The sequence below is a fragment of the Vespula pensylvanica genome, chromosome 9, assembly GCF_014466175.1.
Source record: "Vespula pensylvanica isolate Volc-1 chromosome 9, ASM1446617v1, whole genome shotgun sequence".
Lineage (NCBI taxonomy): Eukaryota > Metazoa > Arthropoda > Insecta > Hymenoptera > Vespidae > Vespula > Vespula pensylvanica.
The window spans coordinates 6,566,263-6,585,729 of record NC_057693.1 but is presented as its reverse complement, the minus strand read 5'-3'; the positions used below and the strand labels follow the sequence as shown (position 1 = coordinate 6,585,729).

Genomic DNA, 19,467 nt, shown 5'->3' with positions numbered 1-19,467 from the left:
AACGTTTGACTTGAGCTAGTCTGATGTTTTTCTCTATGCTAGGTAAGATTAGGTTATTCGTAACCAATGTTTGATAAGGGAACGTAATATCTCGATAAGAAAACTCGACCAGACGAGTCTACTTAGAAAAGTCTTTGCATCGTTTCGAACTAAACGACACATGTGGAACATGTCAAAGAGAGGGAAAAAGAAAGAGAAAGAGAAAGAGAAAGAGACTCGTTAGACCCGTCGTCGTCTAACGGGCCTGCCGCATAGCATTTTAAATACCATGTTGATCGGTCGAACCAAACGATCTATATATTCGCGATTTAAACTCTTGAGAGAAAGAGAGAGAGAGAGAGAGAGAAAGAGAAGGAGAAAGGGAGATAGAAGAGGAAAGGATTTTTCGATCGGAGCAACGAAACGAAACGAAACGAAAAGTACACCTGTAATTTCTCTTTACTGACCCCAATATCCCAGCTTTTACATAATATTCTCTCACAGAAGCTCGACGCCTGCCAAACAGCTTTTTGTCCGCGTTCTTCTTGTCATGTATATCTCTGTTTCTCTCTCTCTCTCTCTCTCTCTCTCTCTCTCTCTCTCTTTCTCTCTGTCGACGTTGAAATTTTAAGTCCACATCAATATCGAAATTAATCGGGAGACACATGAAAAATTTTGAAGACACTCAAATATCTTGATATATATTTACATATAATATATGTACACACGGGTTCATACATTTTTCGTGATGATTTATAAGAATATATCGCTTTTATAAAAAAATGTTTAATTTTCTAGCCTGTATCATAGATCTTTTTCGAGAAAACAAGAAAAAACAGTATCTCTGCAAAATGTTTGCGAGCTTTGTAAAAAAGAAACGTTCGATTTATTCACTTTATGTTACAGGTGGTTCTTGAAAAAGGAAAAAAAAAAAAAAACAGGAGGAAAAGAAAAAGAAATTGAACTATCTGTCAAGTTTTCGAATTGTTTCTCTTCTTTATGTCGGTACATTATCTTCTTTTTTCTTTTTCCTTTTTTTTTTTTTGCAGAAGAAAAAGTGTGAAACATATATTTTGCGTTTTTTTGAAAGTGTAGTTCGAAGAGGGGCGTTTTACAATTGGGTGGGGAAGGCGTCATTTGGTTTAGGGGATATAAGGTGCTGTAAGAGGACAAGGCGAGCGTACAGAACTCGAATAGATAGTGAAAGTCCCCCGGAGCAGGGAACAAGAGCATGAGGGTACGGTGGAGAGGGCAGGAACGGGGGGTCCAGTAAGGTATATGAGGGCCTCAGTTCGAGCAACAGCCGGTACTCTAGCCTCGCTGCCTACTTACATTCACATACACTAACACAATCGAACGAACAGGACACAATGTACACCTACGTGACGGTACGTATCACACGTTGGTGCAGCATCCTTTGATTTTTCTTTTCTTTTTTTTTTCTCTTTCCTTTTTCTATTTTTTTCTTTTTCTTTTTTCTGTGATCGAAGACCTCGAGAGAGAACGAAAGGAAAAAGAAAAAAAAAAAAAAAGAAGAAGAAGAAGAAAGGGAGGAGAAATAAAAAGAAACGAACGAAAACTTCGCGTGTGAAACTTCTTGTGAACTTTCGCATATTGTGACGAATAAAGTGTTCGGTGTGTGTATAAATAACAAGGATAACGATGACGGAGTGATCAAATAAGTCGCCCTTCTATTTTTTTATTCTTGATTAATTTTTTTTTTATTTAATTTTTTTTTATTTTTTTTTTTTTATTTTTTATTTTTTTTTTTATCGTTTTTCCTTCGCAACATATTTCGAGTCAGTGAAAGGGATTTCATTGTGAGCGCCGTTCTGTCTTCGTAACAATCGATCGTAATTGATCGTGAAAACGACTGTCTTCTATCGGTAGATTTATGGACGACGGAACTTCGATCGTTATCGTGAAACACGATAGCAAGATTATATTATACGTTGCTTACTTCCGCGATGGAGCCCTTGAAAAGTGTTAGAGATAATCGTACAAATGTTTTTCCTAACTTTCTTCCGTATCGTTACGCAAAGAAAAATATGATTTGTAAGAACGAACGGACGGACGAACGAACGAACGAACGAACTAGATCAACTTTTTCCGTGTTAGAGAATTACATAATTTCGAACGTTTAACACACATATTTGTAGGAATTGAATATGTAAGGATTATCATACGTAATATCACGGCGAAAGTGCTTCGAGTGTGAAAGACTAGTTTAGAATAATATACCATACTTGTGTGTTCGCTCGGGCGGAACTTACAGGAAGTATGCTGCTATGCCGTTATCCGGCTAGTCTATTAACGTCCACTATTTATAGAATACGTGTGCAAATACATATATGTTGAACATTTCATTCGTATTTGAGATTGCAAGAGATATCAAGAATTGCGTTTCGTGGAAAAGAATTCACGGTGTTGTTAACGCAGAACTTTTATTCGTGTTAAAGTAACTTCGTTATATGACGATTAAGATCCTGCCAAAGGACGTTCGTTGAAATTACGAATCGTTGTTTTATAAATCTACCAGAAGAATCAGCCAATAGTCTCTTTTACTCGGCGGCGATTTATTAAATATTAGAGAATGCAATAAACATTAGATGGATATAATATTTTTAGGTGGCAACGGTGGTTGGTCTGATACTGTCGGTATCGGCACAGCAGTATCAACAGATCGACGATTATGCCGATTATCAGGCACCTAGGCCAGCTCACCCAACCCCAAGGAGTTATTCGTCGGATGCAGCACCGACTCGACAACAAGCAGCAGCACCGCCCAGTCCGAAACCAACGCCGGTGGCTATTCTCAAGCAAATCAATAGACACAACGAGGATGGTTCTTATACGTATGGTTTCGAAGGAGCCGACGGTTCTTTCAAGATCGAGACGAAATTACCAGGTGGCGAAGTGAAGGGCAAGTACGGATTCGTCGACGATACTGGAAAAGTCCGAGTTGTTGAGTACGGAGCGAATCAATATGGTTTCCAACCGGCTGGCGAAGGTATCACAGTGGCTCCGCCGACCTTGGTAGACGAAACAACGAGTAAGGAGGCTCTACAAGCTCAGAACTATCAGGATTATGACTATCAACAAGCTGCCAGACCTCAACCGGCTCAACCAGCTATTCCACGTCAACCTCAATACCAACCACCGCCTCAAACGCACACCCAAGCTGTTTATGCACCAGCACAACAGGCTCCCTCACAACCGGCTTTACCAAAAGCACCGATCTTCTCTCCAACGATTTCTCGTCAATCACCTTTGCTACAACAATCCTACGACGAACCAGCACCAACCTCTCAGGTTTACAATCAAGGTCCCGCTCAATTCGCTCCGGCTCCAGTTCAGGAACGCGGCCAACCTCAAACGCGCAGTCAAAGTGGTGGTATCCTTGATCAGCTTGCCAGAGATTACGCTCTACCGCAAGGTGTAGCGCCACCATTGCACGATATTAGCTTCGGTTATTACTAGCTCGTCTAGTCTAATATCATCGATTCTATGACTGCCAGAAATCATACAGTGCATTTTCTTTTATTTTCCTTTTTTTTTTTTTTTTCTTTCTAATTCATACTTAGAGATTAGGGATCCGCGTCATAAAAAAAGAATGGATTCGAGGACGGTACGATAATGATGAACGAGTGAATTCTATAACTCGTGATTATTCTGTGTACGATTTACTACCGGAACAATTATGTTCACGTTTCGTTAAGGTTGATCGATCGCTCTTAAAAAGAAAAGGAGAGAGAGAGAGAAAGAGAAGGGGAAGTATCTCGAGGTCAATCGATAAAGTCGATTTCTGTTAATTCTTTTTTTGCTTTCTATGAACTCTTGCGAAAGCAACAGGCATCAAGATCAAATCATGAGGATCCTTGTTCCGATAGTAGACGTTTGTCCGTGAACCGTAATCCTTTCTTTGGACGATTACAATTATATTAACGCGAATTCTTGCCATTTACGCCAAACTTCGTAAATTATATGAATTAGGCGAAGCGGAAAAATGGATTCGAAAAACAGTATGATTAGTTCATTATGAAATTGTTAATTCGCACTGTACGTGCTCTTTATGAGAAAAAAAAAAAAAGAGAAAGGAAAAGGACACGAGTATTGTCGTGTTCTCGAGTCACGTGGGAGCCCACGTCTCTCCTCCATTTTATCATTAGGTTATTATAATGTAATTAAATCGAAATAAAGAGAAGATCATTAATAAAACGAATATCCCACGATAATCCATCCTTGATCGGTCTTTGATCGTTGTTTTTCTTATTTTATACTTGGAATCCTTTTCCTTTTTCTGTTTTTGCTCCTATCTGAAATACTTGTAAAATGGCAGATAGAGATAGACGTACATATATACAGATATCTAAACTCATTATTAACACATTCAGAAACATAATAGTAACTTTTACTTTCCGAGGATTCAAGGATTAAGGAAACAAGATTGCAAGAGTTTTTTTTTGCGTCTATCAGATCGACAAATTCACACGAATAATAATTGCAAAATCGCGTTGAATTTTAACATGGAATGTCCATTTTGTCGGTCGGGCTTGCCCCTTGGTAATGGCAACCCATTGTACAAACGTGTAGATCCGGTTTTCAAACCGTAGGAATCGAGGTCGGTATCTCATTAAACTTTGGGAACGTGACCGTAACGTATCCTGTTTAACAATGAAACTAATATAGATAATTAGACTGCTTCGATTAGCCTGTTAAAAGATTTATTGCTTGATAGAAATCCAACGATTCTCACGATTCTCAACATCATTGAAATTCCAATTGGATTTTATTCAATTTGACGGGCTCTCTGATTTAGATGATTATATTATTTGAAAATTTATGTGAATGCGATCTAAACGATCAAGGGGTATTCTGGAAATTGAATATCTTGGCAACGTACCAAACAATCGCATCATCATAATGCACCTTTGTCCGCGCGAGGTGAGCATTACTTAATGTACGTTGACCTTCTTACACGCAAGTCGAGACCGTTCATGCATTTATTATGCAGGTGTGACGTTATGTGGACGAAGATTCGAACTTTACGTAAGTGCGTCTATAAATAACATGGCCGTATAAAAATCGTGAATTACATGCCATTAACCGTTCACCTCTTTCGTAGCCAAAAAGAACTCATCGAAGATATATATATATATATAGGTATAATTTCTTGTTTCTTTTCTTTCCTTTTTTTTTTTTATTTTATAACAGTAAGTTTCAAATAAATTATGAAAATATTTCCTTATCGCGTGCTTGTGTGCCAAAAAGTATGTTAATCAAAAAAATTTTTTTTTTTTTATTTTTTCGACAAAAAGAAATAAGAAGACGGAACTAAAATGGCCGATGCTCGGACGACGACCGAGCCAAGAATGCGGATTGGTTAATTAAATAAAATTCATTATCTTTATATAACGCATAAGAGTAAGAAGGAAAGAAAAAAGAAATAAAAAATAAAAGAAAGAAAAAATAGAAAGAAGAAGAAAAAAAAAAAGAAAAAGATTACACAAGTTAAAGTACGAGTAACGAAAGGAACGAACGAAATTAAATATGTACCTATGAACGTGTAACGTGTCGACGGCTGAAGGACTCCGTGAGCGTGAAAATAGGTGCGTGAAAATAACTTTCCCCTTCGAAAGTTTTAAGACGGTCAGTCGAGCATCCGTCGCTTCGAGATACATCGTATATTATTTAGTGTTCTTCGATTATCTTTTTCCTTGTTTTTCACTTGAACGCAGTGAGTCAGTCGATAAGTCTGAATTTATTTCTAAAATGTTGTCAATGAAACAATTTTTGAAGGATTTTTTCTTTTTTTTTATTTTTTTTTCTTCAAAAAATTTGTTGAAATATTAATCGATTAAATGGTATTGTCCGGTTAATTAGGCACGTGCTTACTACGATCGAATGAATCGATGGCTCGAATAAATGAAGACGTGACGATCCTCTCTCTTTTACTATCCTCTCTCTTTCCTCTTTCTAGCACGTGCCAAGCAGCCGTAGCTTCTCCATTGATGATCTTGAGAGTGAACACTATCGTCGTGATAATGAAAGTAGGCAAGTGTGTTTTTCATCGCGTTCTAAGTCGACTCTTATATTCTTTGAAAGAATAATTACGACGATGGCCGAATGATTATCGAACATCGCATGCGTGGTATAAGGAATTATATTTTCACTTACTTCGTTATCGTTCCGTATAAATATTCAATAAATTCAAGCTTTTAAATAAAGATATAACGATCTACTGTGCGAACTAAATTATATCGCGGAAGTGATGGCCGATTTAGAAAGGTATCAATTGCAAGAAACTCTCCCGAATTAATATTATATCCGGCTTCGAGAGTAAGCGAAAAGGACAGAGAGAAAGAGAGAGATAGATAGAGCCCGTTTTAGATATCGGTGACGATCTTTCCAGCACTTTCTTCTCGACAGATGTTTATTTCTCGACGTGCTCGACGTAGCGTTATATTTTTATATTCCTCGCGGAAGAATTCGATCGAAAAGGAAAATTGCTCGAAAATCATCTGAAATCAATTTTCTTCGTCCTTATGAAAAGTAATTTCAAATAAACGTTATGTATCTCTTAGTACGCGAAGAGTTAAAAAGAAAAGAAGGAAAAGAAAAAAAGATTACCACCAATTTAAAAAATACTTGTTAGATATGTGTATTTAATAACGTGCTGGAATTCTCGTCGTAAGAAAAGAAGCTCGAAGAAAGTAGAATAAATTTGTTCTATTCGTCGCTCGCTATCAAAAATCAAACTCGTGATCTCACGAGTTTATTTCGTACGAATTAAAAAGAAATTACACGAGTAAAACATGTGTGCCAATTTTATCGAGCGAATACGAGAAAGAATTTAGGCTGTTACAATTTGGCAATGAGACACCCCTCCCCTGATCCTATATGATTTGGCAATGGCCATGCCATAACACAGTAGGCCATCTAAGAATCTAATTCGCGGGTGTTCCAGTGCCGATGAGCAACGAATGCCTATCCAAGATGCCCCCACTATTGGCAAAAGGCTTCGTATAGGTTATAAAGGACTGCGGTGGGTACTATCCCACTGCACTCTCTCAGTGAAACTCTCAGAGGACCGTATACTTCACCGTCGAACCCTTCACAAACGGAGACAACATGAGGATTTTTCTATTGGTACGTACGCGACTCCTTTCAATACGTATTACATATTCATTTTCATCTTTTTTTTTTTACTCTTGTCGTTTTCTTTTTTTTTTTTTTTTAATTTTTTTTTTTTTATATATATATATATTTTTTTAACACTTGTAACCCCGCGTGTGATGTGTGTTTCCGTATAGTGCACGACATTACAACGATATAATTCAATTGATTAGTGCATTCGAATTTTATTTCGAAAAATGTTCGTTCGTGACGGTTCGACTTTAAAAGAATCGATAAACGTTTCTCTATTTGTCGATTGGATAATTACGTCTAATAAAATATGATAGTTCATCAAGAGAAAATAGATAGTAATCGTCTTTTACGACTTTTACGGTGGGTACATATCGCGTGCGATTATTATTCCTGTATAGTTACGTCGGAATAATATTGCGAACAGAAGTTGTGACTTTCTCTTCATTATTCATCATTTCCGAATCATTACTATCGAACGCGTTCGCCTTCAATTTAAACATAAGTAAGTAGCCATGTTGGTACCGTAATCATTAATGCATTATGCTCGTACGTTCGAATTTCACCTTCTCAGAATCGCGTTGCTGACAGTGCACCAACCGGTAAACAATTTTTCTCGCGAGTTCATTATTCTCTTTGTGTCTACAAATGCTTTAGAGTTGAATGAGAAACGTGCGTTAATTTCACACATTTTTCACTCGATTCGTACCCACGATCATCATCAACATCATCGTCGTGATCGTCATTGTCATCGCCGTCATTGTCGTCGTCGTTTTCTTATACTTTTCCCTTTCAAACGAGATCTCTTAATTTGAATATAATCGTGATGATAATAACAATAATAATAATTCTTATTATTATTATTAATATATTCATTTTTTCATAGAGATTATAAATTCGGTAACACATGTTTACGTAAAAGATTTCCATTCTAATCTGCATTGATTTCTTTTTATCTAGCAATCATATATATATATATATATATATATATATATATATATATATATATGTATATGTATGTATGTATGTATACACACGTATATATATACCAGTATTTTACGTAAACGTCTAGATAGGTACACGAAGTGTAATCCGGCCTTTATGGCATTTCCTAGTTCTACGCATTCTACTTTTCTCACATACTTTGAGCTCGACATGGATCACGGATCATGTGGGATAACGAAAGTATCGCAACTCGTCTTTCACGGTTAGACACCCCTCGAAGTATTTATTTCTATGAAAAACGGAAATCTCTCTCTCTCTTCCCTCTCTCCCTCCCCCCCCCCTCTCTCTCTCTCTCTTTCTACCTTTTTATTTGTCTTTCTTTTTTTCTTGATTCATAATTCTTTCGACATTCATAATTCTTTCGATATGTACTCGCATTGAGTATCACGTAAGAATAAAGATCGAGGAAATAGAAAAAATACAATTTAAAAAGATCACTTCGAATGTTTCTCTCAGTAATTAATTAATGAAAGTAAAGATAATAGAGATTATATCGTACGAAAAAGAAATAATCGATTAAATGGATTACTATTAACTTGTTGATTTAGTACCAATCACTTTTTCTTTTTTAATCAAAAATCAAACGTTCCTCTTATGATTTCGATCACTATAAAAGCAAACGTTAGATAGCTTTGGTATACAATCGTTCCTTTAAATACTAAGCAGGTATAACGAGATAACGATCGCAATAAAGATCGAAGGTACACGGGAATGCATTGAGTACACGTTCAGTCGTGTTTCGCACGTAATAAAATCGATATATCGATATCGAAAGGGTTATCGATTATATCTAGGGAACGTACAATTATTCTTTCTCTCTTTCTCACTTTCACCGATTCGTTAAGGGAACGTCGTGTAATATTATTTATTTGTTATTTTCTTTTTATTTCTTTTTTTTTTATGGTCTTAACCCGATGACCTCCTTCAAAGTTCACCCATGGAATATTAATCGATTTCGACGTAACTTTCGAAATTGATACGCCAAACGATCAATCGATCATTTTTCGAATTTCGATCTCGTCGATAGGAAACGTTGAAATTCTTTGAGGGATCGATTAAACTTCGTCGATTAATTGTCGGAAGATTAATTGAAAAGATTTCTTTTTTTTTTCTCTCTTTTTGTAAAAATATTTTTCAATCAGAAATATATCTACGTAGTATTTCCTAAGCCTAGTTTCATCCTTTAAGAAAGCAATCAAACGGAGAGAAACCGTGCACGTTGAACTGCGAAAGCGAGGCTAATGCATATAATGGACGCGAATCTCAACGCTTTCTTCGTGTCCAGACGTTAGGTACAAGCACGAGTGTGTGTTTACTCTAACGATTTGGTATTATCGTTTATTGATCGATGATCTACGATTAAACGCTTCGCTGCAATACGACAGTCCTTCATCCTGTTTTTTTTTTTTTTTTTTTTTTCTTTTCCTTTATAATTATTTTCTTTCTCATCATAATTTGTTCGATCGATCGATCACCGATTAATCGAAAATTATGATCGATAACGATATTAACAGAACGATATAACGAGAGCTTAATCTCGTTAATTAAAAATGTCTTCTAACGAACTTCTTGCTTGGATAATTAAAAAAAAAGAAAAGAAGAAAGGCAAAGAAAAAAAAAAAAGCAATGTCTTTTTCCATTACTTTTATAACCTGCATCAGCGATAATGTAAATCACAGTTCACTTTTACTCGACGCGTAACGGAGACGTAAAAAAATCGTGCGCACTCAAAACACGTTTCTAATAATTCTAATCGACGAACTCTGCGCAATTCGGCCTTCGCGATAGGTCATTAGACTTCCTTGGGAAGAAAGAGAAAGAGAAAGAAAGAAAGAAAGAAGGAAAGAGAGAAAAAGTGAGAGCAAAACTGATAACGCAACGTCATTCGTACGAAAGCTTCATTGCTAACACATTCGCAATACGCAATAGGTATATAAGTCCATCTAGTCCATCTGTAATATATTTATATATATATATATATATGTGTGTGTGTGTGTGTGTGTGTGTGACTTGTGAGATATTTGTGTATGTGTTTTGATCGCACAAGGGCATGCTGGTCCTCCTCGTAGAGCATACCAATGTGCTTTCGACGCCCATACGAAATGACTCACATTCACTCTCAGTATACTCGATACGAAACCGGGACTATCTGGCAATAGCAACTATGTATTCCACAGCATACCATTCTAACCGTTAGTTTCTCGTCCTTTTCTAGAATCACTTTTCATATCCTCATAGACTCGTGCGTTGCTTGCTTTTCCATGAACGTCGAAGCCGTCTCGCGTTTCTTAGACTTTCGAATCTTTTGTCTACGAACGAGATCACGAATGCGAGATATTAAACTCGAAAGTAAAACTTTTTAAAACAGAAATTGTCTCTTCCATTCTTCTTCGTCTTCCTTCCTTTCTTTCTTTCTTTCTTTCTTTCTTTCTTTCTTTTTTCCTTTCTCTCTTCTCCTTTCATTATCGCGCTGGAATATATTTCAAGAAAATAAATATAAAAGGATTTTCTTCCATTGAACATTTACGCATCGTCGAACATAAATCTTTTTAGTTCGAAAGTTCAACCACTAGTAAACGAGCAAGTACAAGAACGTTTCTTCTTTTCGTTTTTAGATTCCTTTCTTGACTTGCTAATAGTATCGTACGCTTTTATGCACGTTCTTCGTAAGGATAGCTTGGCCTTGAATTTCAACCCTTGACTCCACGTACTGCTCTGGGCTATGATATTTCAGGGTCAATGATCGTCTACCAGACGAACTTTCTCGTCGTTCCAACGATGTATCTTTGAATCTTTCGATCCGTTTTAACAGAACATTCGTACTACACAGAATCGTTTTATTTATTTCGTTCGATGATGTAATAAACGATGATGATAACCTTGAAATAAATAAAAAAAAAAAAAAAAAACAGAAACAAATTTTTAATGATTTTCGATGAGACGAGAAACGAAGGCGTCGGATAGAGATAATTTTTTTTGTTTTTTGTTTTCTTTTTTCTTTTTCTTTTTTTCTTTTTTTTTTTTTTTTTGCTCTCTCTTTTTAAAAAATACATTGAGTAAGATTGCGAATGTTCCGGGAAGAAACGAACGCCCAAGAAGAAACTTACGTGGAGTTGCAAGGTCGAAAAGAAGTCTCGACAACGTTGATCTACGCACGCCCATTGTCTGAAGAAAATGACGAAGGCGCAATCGGGATCGGGTCTTTCCTAATACATATTACAATACTTGCTTGCTCGGAGGTAGTCATTAAGACTTTATACTTTCAATCTCATTCAGCTCACGTATACACGTACATAGACATTCCAAGATTTCACTTTCGAGCCTCTAAAGGTCCACCTGGTTAAGATATAACACGTACATATGTATAATTTAACGATCGATTTAACATAACGACGATTATTATTATTATTACCATTACTAATCTTTCAAATATTTTTCATCGTGGCAAATCGTCGTAGAGTATGTATTAGTATGTCTGACTAATTATTAAAAAAGTAAAAAAAGAATTCAACGGATCCTGGGTTCGTTAATTAACTTTACGAGCGATAGAAATAATATACCTAATTGATGCTTTGTTACTCGGTATACATAAATATATACATATATATATATATATATACATATATACTTACGCAGCTTCCGCTTCCATGAAGACGTAAGCGGTCGATAAAATCGAATAGGTTTCTCGTCCCAACGCTCGTATACCTGCCTACTACCTTCTCTCTTTTTCTCTCTACGTTCGCATTCCTAATGATTTCAAAGTAAAAAAGGAAAAGAGTAATAGGAGGGAAAGAAAAAAAGAAAAGAGATCTAGGTAGGTATCTACAGGCTAGGCTCGTTCGAATGGCGTACTATACGAGCACTACAGCATCCTTTATAAGGATACCGCTAATACTCTCAAACATTTTAAACGTCGAACATTCACTCGTTTTAAATACATACATATATATATATATATATATATATATATATATATATATATATCATTTTGATACTTCACTAAAACAACAAGCAACGATATTTCCGGGTTCGTTTAACGCGTTACTTCCGTTATCAACAAACTCATCGGTATTTACGTATACATACACATATATATTTTATATATATATATATATTTTATATATATATGTATGTATACATACATATATATAGAGAGAGAAAATATAAGTAGATCGAACGAAATAGTTTTATTCGAAAGATTTACTCTATCGAAAGCATAAACGATTCTTCCTTTCTCTGGAAAGTAAGAAGAGAGAAAGAGAGAGAGAGAGAGGAATAGCAAAACGATTTGCAAGAGGAGGGCTAAATCAAGGCGTGGTACCGAATGTGTCCGTGCCTCTCACTGTATGTGACTGACTGGCGTGCACCACCGGGTTTGCTTGATTATAGGAGCTAGAGCCTAACCGTCACGATTTTCCAGAAGAAGGAGTCATTACACTTCGTTTGGCCCGATGCGGTTAGTTCTCTGATATAATAAATACTTTCCCGTGATTTCTTTCGCGAGCGATTACGTTTTCATGATTCTTTGTATTCTCTTTGTTCTTAGAAAAGAATATCGAGAAACGAGGAAAAAGATTGATATTAAAAAAAAAAAAAAAAACAAGAGAGAGAGAGAGAGAGAGATGCAAGAACACAACAACATCTTTTCAAAAATTCGACATTATTTTTTTATTATTGTGCACACCCGTAGAATTGAAAGGACGATCGATTATGATACACGTTAGAGTTCATTTTTCGATTAGAAAAGAATAAGGATAAAAGGAGAAAAAAATTAGGATCACGAGATCAAAGAGAATTTGAGTGTACGTATCTAAACGGATCGAGTTAACGAGACAAAAGGATTTCTAAATCCGTAGGTACTTACGTCCGTGACTGATCAAAATCGATTACGATCTCACGTTTCGTTTGGGCAACCGGTAAAAGAAGAAAGAGAGAAGTCCATCATATTATTATTACGACGGAGAAATGAATTGGCTCACGCCCCAGGAGAACACGATGCATACCGTATATTGTACCGTTCGAAAGTCTCAACATTCAAGGACGTTAGCCGCGAGCATTCTTCGAATGTTCCTTAATCGCGTTAATGAAAAATATTTCAGAAAAGAATTGCTGCAATTTTCTTTCCTTTTCTCTCTTTTCTTTTTCTACTTTTTTTTAGTTTTATTTATTTATTTATTTATTTATTTATTTATTTTTTATCGAATTAAATTAAATGTCCCTTTCTTTGTCGGGCTCAGAATGCGTGGGGAAACAATGAAAGAAATTTGTACGGCATCGACGTATTTTTTTTTGGGGGGGTTTGAATATCGTATTGAAAAAAAAAAAAAAAAGAAAAAAGAAAAGAATCTTTTTAAGAACGTCTAATCGTTCCTCGAGTATTTTCGCTCGATAATTATTTATCCAGACTGATCTAGAATCTAAGTATAGATCTCTATACCAATAAACTTCGATATCTTCTGACGGCAAAGGTCTGATTACCTAATACTTCTTCTCTCCTTCTCCTTTTTTTTTTTTAACTTCAACATCGGTCGGTTGGAACTAAGGTCGTATCTTAGAACGATTAATATCAAGAGAGTTCGAAACAGGGATCAGGATCAGAATCAGAACGATACAAGTAGTATGTACGTACGTCCTTTCACACTTTTCTCGAGATCGATTCTCGAGAGCACGCAGAGTCGGTAAAAGTGACAGTCAAAGTAATACCGCGTTTCCTGTAGAGCTCGTCGCGAGGTGTGGTACATATCTCTCTCTCTCTCTCTCTCTCTCTCTCTCTCTCTCTCTCTGTCTCTCTCTCTCTCTTTTTATCTATCTATCTCTATCGTGTGCGAGCATTTGCTTCGGTTCAAGGAGATCAAGAGCCCGTGTGTTGTTCACTGAGAGAGCCACGCCAAGTTACGCCGCTCTGAATCTGAATCTCACGGTAAAGGAGGCATACCCCGGCAGCCATTTCGCCTTCGTATTCGGGTCAGCCAACTGGTATATCAGATGTATACACACACACACACATACACATACGTAATATATATATATATATATATACAATATTACGTAACCGCGACTAAGAGCACAGGGCGGTTCCCACCGCAAGTCACATTACCGGAAGTCGGGACCACTGTTTCGTCGCATTTCAGAACGTCATTTACGTATATCTATCTATGTATGGTCAACCAACAACCATGGGAAATATGTTTATAATCCTTCAAGGATGTATCCCAGTTAGCCTTCGAAGTGATTTAATCTGTTTGGAAGTAAAAGAGAAAAGCGAAGAAGATGTATATAATAACCTGGCATTGTCTGAAAGTTGTATTTTTTCTGTGTTCGATGATATCTAAATGTGTTTATATGCATTGATATATAACATATAGCGTTGAAAATGGATTATAATTCATTTGAGAGTATATTTTTTACGATGTCCAGGATCATATGTTTATAAAGTGGAAAGTTAATTACTGTCTATTAATTGATAAAACACTAATAATACTAATTTTTCTATGGTCATAATGTTCAATTTGTTAAGCTAAAGAAACCGACATGCCTTTCAAACAGGAATGATCCAGCTCGTAATTTGAAATTACCTTTTATACATGGATTACATGTTTGCGGTCTCGTAACGAGAGCTTCGATCTCGTTCCAATATACCGATAAGGAATTTTCCAAGGCGTTTGGCTCGCGCACACGCTCGAGTTCAGCGATCCGCGAAACTCGCTCTCTCCTTGGCTGTCTTCTGCTTCCTATTGACTATAAAAGTACTTCGATACATGGATCCGGTTTCGTGTTTAGAAAATAAAATCTAATACTTACCTACTGATCTCTTACGATCTCCAACGACAATTAGACTTCACGTCAAGTGATATATAACGAGGAGATATATATGTGTACGTGTGTGCGCGTGTATAAACGCGAATCTATTTGTTCCGAACGGAAATGTGACATGAATCGTTTCTGCTATCGTAGGATTTCAATCAAATTAATTCATTATTTTTTATCGCAACAGGTTCTCGCAGCGTGTCTGCTCGCTTTGTCGGAATCCGCTCGACCTGCTATACGACCTCGAGTGAGAGAACCTCAAGTTTATTACGAAGAAGACAATCAGGCGGCCGAAGACGATTTCGAGGCGGTTTATCATCCCAGAACACGTGCGTTGCCATCGGCACGCTCGAAGGAGGCTTTGCAACCATCGAAAGCACCACCCGTGCAAACCATTCGTAATTACAACAAGGTCAACGACGATGGATCGTTCACGTTCGGTTACGAAGCAGCCGATGGTTCTTTCAAGGAAGAAACCAGAGGAACGGATTGCGTTGTAAGAGGAAAGTACGGTTACATAGATCCCGATGGTAACAAAAGAGAGTTCACTTATGTATCGGGTAATCCTTGCGACCCTAACGCACCGAAGGACGAAGAGGACGATCTTCCGGAAAAACAGGAAGACGACGATCTCTCTGGACCGGCAAATTATCCATCCGTCAGACCTGTTCCGATCAGACCGATCAGGCCAACTTATCAGCCAACCACCGCACGTACGCCAACGGCCATATTTCAAACTCAATACCAACTCGACGACGAAGCTAGCCAGGAATTAGAAGAGGAAGTTCAAAAACCCGTACAACTTCGACCTGCGGCATTTAGGAAGCCTCAACAGTCTTACGTTCAAGTTTCACCATCTACCGCTCTTTACGATCCAACACCGACCACCAGTCCTTCGCAATTCTACAGACTAGCGTCCACCTCGAACGTTCAATATCAAACTACAGCCGCTCCTTCGGAAAGAACACCGTCAACGATATCTCCGTTAGCTTATCAATCGGTCGAGACTAGCACTCGCAAGGCAGTGACTCGTCATCAGGTCCGTCCTCAATCGGTCGCCATTACACCCAGGCCCCACATTGCACAAGTCGCCGCACAATATGTCTCCCCGAGTAGCACAGAAAGATCGATACCGTACAACGCACAATCACGACCCACCCCGAGCACCTCGAGTCATCTTCGCACCAGCGTCAGCCCTTCGAGCTCGGCCCACCTCGATTTTGCCGCGGAGTTAGAGCGTTACGTTAACACTGTCGGCGTTCCCTCGAAGTCTACCCAACAAGCCACACTTTCACCCTCGAGAGCGAAGCTAGGTCAGACCACGGTCACCACAGTCCCCGCGGAGCCCATCTATCAGTCGGAACTGATTTACGACCCTGCAACTGGTCAGTACAATACCCAACTTTATCAGACCCTACCCCAAACCGTTGGGGACTTTAGCCTAAGTCACAAACTCCAACCATTCGTAGCCCAGCCCCAGTCCCTACTCGGTCTCCAGCAGCTACAACAGATCCAGCAGCAACATCAGCAACAACCGCAGCAACAACCTCAGCGTCAGTCCGCAGTTTACAAGCAACACGTACCGCAACCTGTCCAATCCGCTTCAATCTCGGCTGTGTCCGTTGCTCAACCCCAGGAACTTCTCTACAGGAAACAACAGACCCAGTTGCTCATGCAGTCCCAGAATCTCTATGCTCAGCAGCAACAACGTCGTCAGCAACAACAGCAACAGCCGCAACAACAACAACAACAACAACAACAACCTCACAGACTTCAATTGCTCGAATCTCAGAGAGATCCCCAAGCCTTTTATTATGTCGCACCATTGAGATCGTCCGGTGCGCCGGCTGGTGGTGCACCTCTTACCGCGAGTCAAATCGATCATTACCTTCGTTCCAGTTCAGCCAACAACTATTGATCGGAACGAGATAGCCACGGAGCGTTTCGTTTTGATACATTCGCGAATTTATCTTCAGGGTCCTCGAGAGTTGCATCGAACGCACCGTGTTTAAAACCTTGCTTGCGAATCTTGTAGAAAGTTGTTCGTCTCGCCACACGCTTGTCAGATCGATGTACAGGGAGACAGCTATACGCGATCAGTACATACATGCATACATATACACATATATACGCACATATATTAGTGTATATATATATATTTTTTTTTTAACGCGAGAAAAACTAGAGGGTTTCACCGATCCTTGCGAGACATTTCGGAAGAAAAACGAAAAAGAGTATCTAACGAGGTATCGTCGAATGCTGCATGTTGTTACGAGCTCGTTAATAACAAAAAAAAAAAAAAAAGAAATGCAAAAAAAAAATTATAAAAAATTACAAAAAAAAGAAAGAAAAAAAAAGTAAAATTGAAAAAAGTAACATTCGAAAGATTCGGAAAATCTCTTGGGAAAGTTCGGAACGATTTGTATCTTCCATCTTGGATCGATGTAAATGAATCAATGCATGAGACAAACGCGATAGAGAGAGAAAGCATATATACACACACACACATATACACATATATATATATATATATACACATAAAGAATTTCTCTGACGCAATGCACTTATCAATTTAATGCTAAATATTCGTCGCTATCGATCGATCGACCTATCGACCTCGTAGCAAATCGATCAATTATCCTCGCGAACAATCAACCCGAACATTTCTTTTCGCTGAACGATGAGATTATTGATTCAAAGCAACGAAGAAACTTGTTCCTGAATTATTACTGGTTACGATACTTGTTCGTGAATTATTACTGAGTAACCATATGTATATATATATATGTGTGTGCGTGTGTGTGTGTGTGTGTGCGTATGCATATATGCTTGCATGCATGTATACGCTTGTATGTTTGTGTTGATATTCGAATAATGAGTTCATATATGCATACATACAAACATACATACATACGTACGTACATACTACATATGTACATGTATATACACAGGTATCAGGATCTGTTATACCTATTCGGAGATATATTCCGTGATGTTACGTAAGAAGTCAAGCAAATTTTGCAAGATTATCTCTTGTGGTGGTGGTAACCAGGGAACGTGTAAAACAGAATTGCGATGTACTTACTTTCATCGGCGTGGTCCGCGGACTCCATAGGAGTACTTACAGGGTACGTTCTATTCGCGTCAAACCGCAACTTTCTATTTGTATTATCTCTGTCACTGGAGAACCAACCGGATTCTAGTTGTATCTATAATAATTTTGTTAAATCAATGCGTGTCTATCTATCTATGGATTGAACGGAGACATCTTTGGATTTAACGAATATCCCTAATTGGCATCACCAACATCGACAACGACGAAATCGAATTATTAAAACTATTTTTTTTTTTTTCTTTTCCCTCTTTTAGTTGGATCAGAAAAACGATTGGCTCGTGGCAACATTTTTTATTATTATTATTATTATTTTTTTTTTGTACTTTTATTTTTATTATTATTTTTATTATTACTTTTATTATTACGCTAATTATTATTATTATTATTATTATTATTATTATTATTATTATTATTATTATTATTATTTACGCTGTAAATAATACGCTGCGACTTAGGTATTAACGTATTAGCGATTTGTACTCATGGAATATTTTTTTTTCTATTAAACAAATAATAAATCCTATCTTAATAGTCGCGCTTTTTTATATATATGAGTATATATATATATATATAAATATATATAATATGCACATTATCATTTGTAAAAAAGATAAAAAAGAAAGACGAAATGAAAAGAAGACAGAAAATAGGTTTGAGAAACAACGTGTGTACGCGTGCATGTCTTTAAACCCGATTGTTTCCACTGTCCTATAACAAAATTTAGCTCGTGTTAAGAAAAGAATTTAATTCTATTTCCGCGTTTCTTATTCCGGAAAAATAACGGAGCTAAGTAAGTAGGGTCTCTAATCAGGACGTTACAAATAACGTTGATGAATTTCTTCTCGACAAACTTTCTTCAATTACGAAAGTTATCTACAAGAATCTACAAACGACTTGGTACTTATATATACGTAATCTTCAGTCAACAACCAGCCAACCAGTCAACCACCCAACCAACCAACCAACCAACCAACCAACCAACCAGCTAGCCAACCAGCCAGCTAGTTAACTAAAACGCATCCTCTAATTTCATGCTAACGACTTCATTACAAGAGGTAGATAATTCCACTAGAAGAAATAATATATTTTATACGAGGAGGGACACGTAATTTTAACACTCATGTCGACGACACATAATCCATCTCTCCAATTAAACCGGAAGATATTTACGTGAAGAAAAAAAGAAAGAAAGAAAGAAAGAGAAAAGAAAAAAAAAGAAGAAGAAATAGAAAGTAATTAGTAGAGGACATTATAAAAAAAAAAAAAAGAAAGAAAAAAAAGAATTGTGAGGAAGCGTCATAGTAGTAGTTTTACGTCACTCAAGGATACGCTTTGTTAATACGCTAACACTCTTTTCCTGTACTCTCCGTGAACGATTATCTCAAGATATCTAAAAAGTGATCGGACAAAAGAAT

General features: G+C 37.2%; 2 protein-coding genes across 4 annotated transcripts; both read left to right on the top strand.

Moving 5' to 3' along the window:
- Nucleotides 1-1,039: 1,039 nt before the first annotated feature.
- On the top strand, nt 1,040-4,339 carry LOC122631729. The gene is made up of 2 exons (XM_043817772.1): nt 1,040-1,367; nt 2,608-4,339. The coding sequence occupies exons 1-2, from the start codon at nt 1,350-1,352 to the stop codon at nt 3,457-3,459; spliced, it is 870 nt and encodes a 289-aa protein (XP_043673707.1). The 5' UTR covers nt 1,040-1,349; the 3' UTR covers nt 3,460-4,339.
- An 866-nt stretch (nt 4,340-5,205) lies between these two features.
- LOC122631970 (ras-interacting protein RIP3-like) lies at nt 5,206-18,370 on the top strand. 3 transcript variants are annotated; one of them, XM_043818262.1, is made up of 3 exons: nt 5,206-5,588; nt 6,947-7,128; nt 15,125-18,370. In XM_043818262.1, exons 2-3 carry the CDS (start codon nt 7,111-7,113, stop codon nt 16,853-16,855), a joined length of 1,749 nt encoding a protein of 582 aa, XP_043674197.1. In that variant the 5' UTR covers nt 5,206-5,588; nt 6,947-7,110; the 3' UTR covers nt 16,856-18,370. The 3 variants fall into 3 exon arrangements, with proteins under 3 accessions (XP_043674197.1, XP_043674196.1, XP_043674198.1); XM_043818261.1 differs by having other exon boundaries at nt 5,960-7,128; XM_043818263.1 differs by lacking the exon at nt 5,206-5,588 and having other exon boundaries at nt 5,882-7,128; nt 15,125-16,322; nt 16,407-18,370.
- Nucleotides 18,371-19,467: the final 1,097 nt, after the last annotated feature.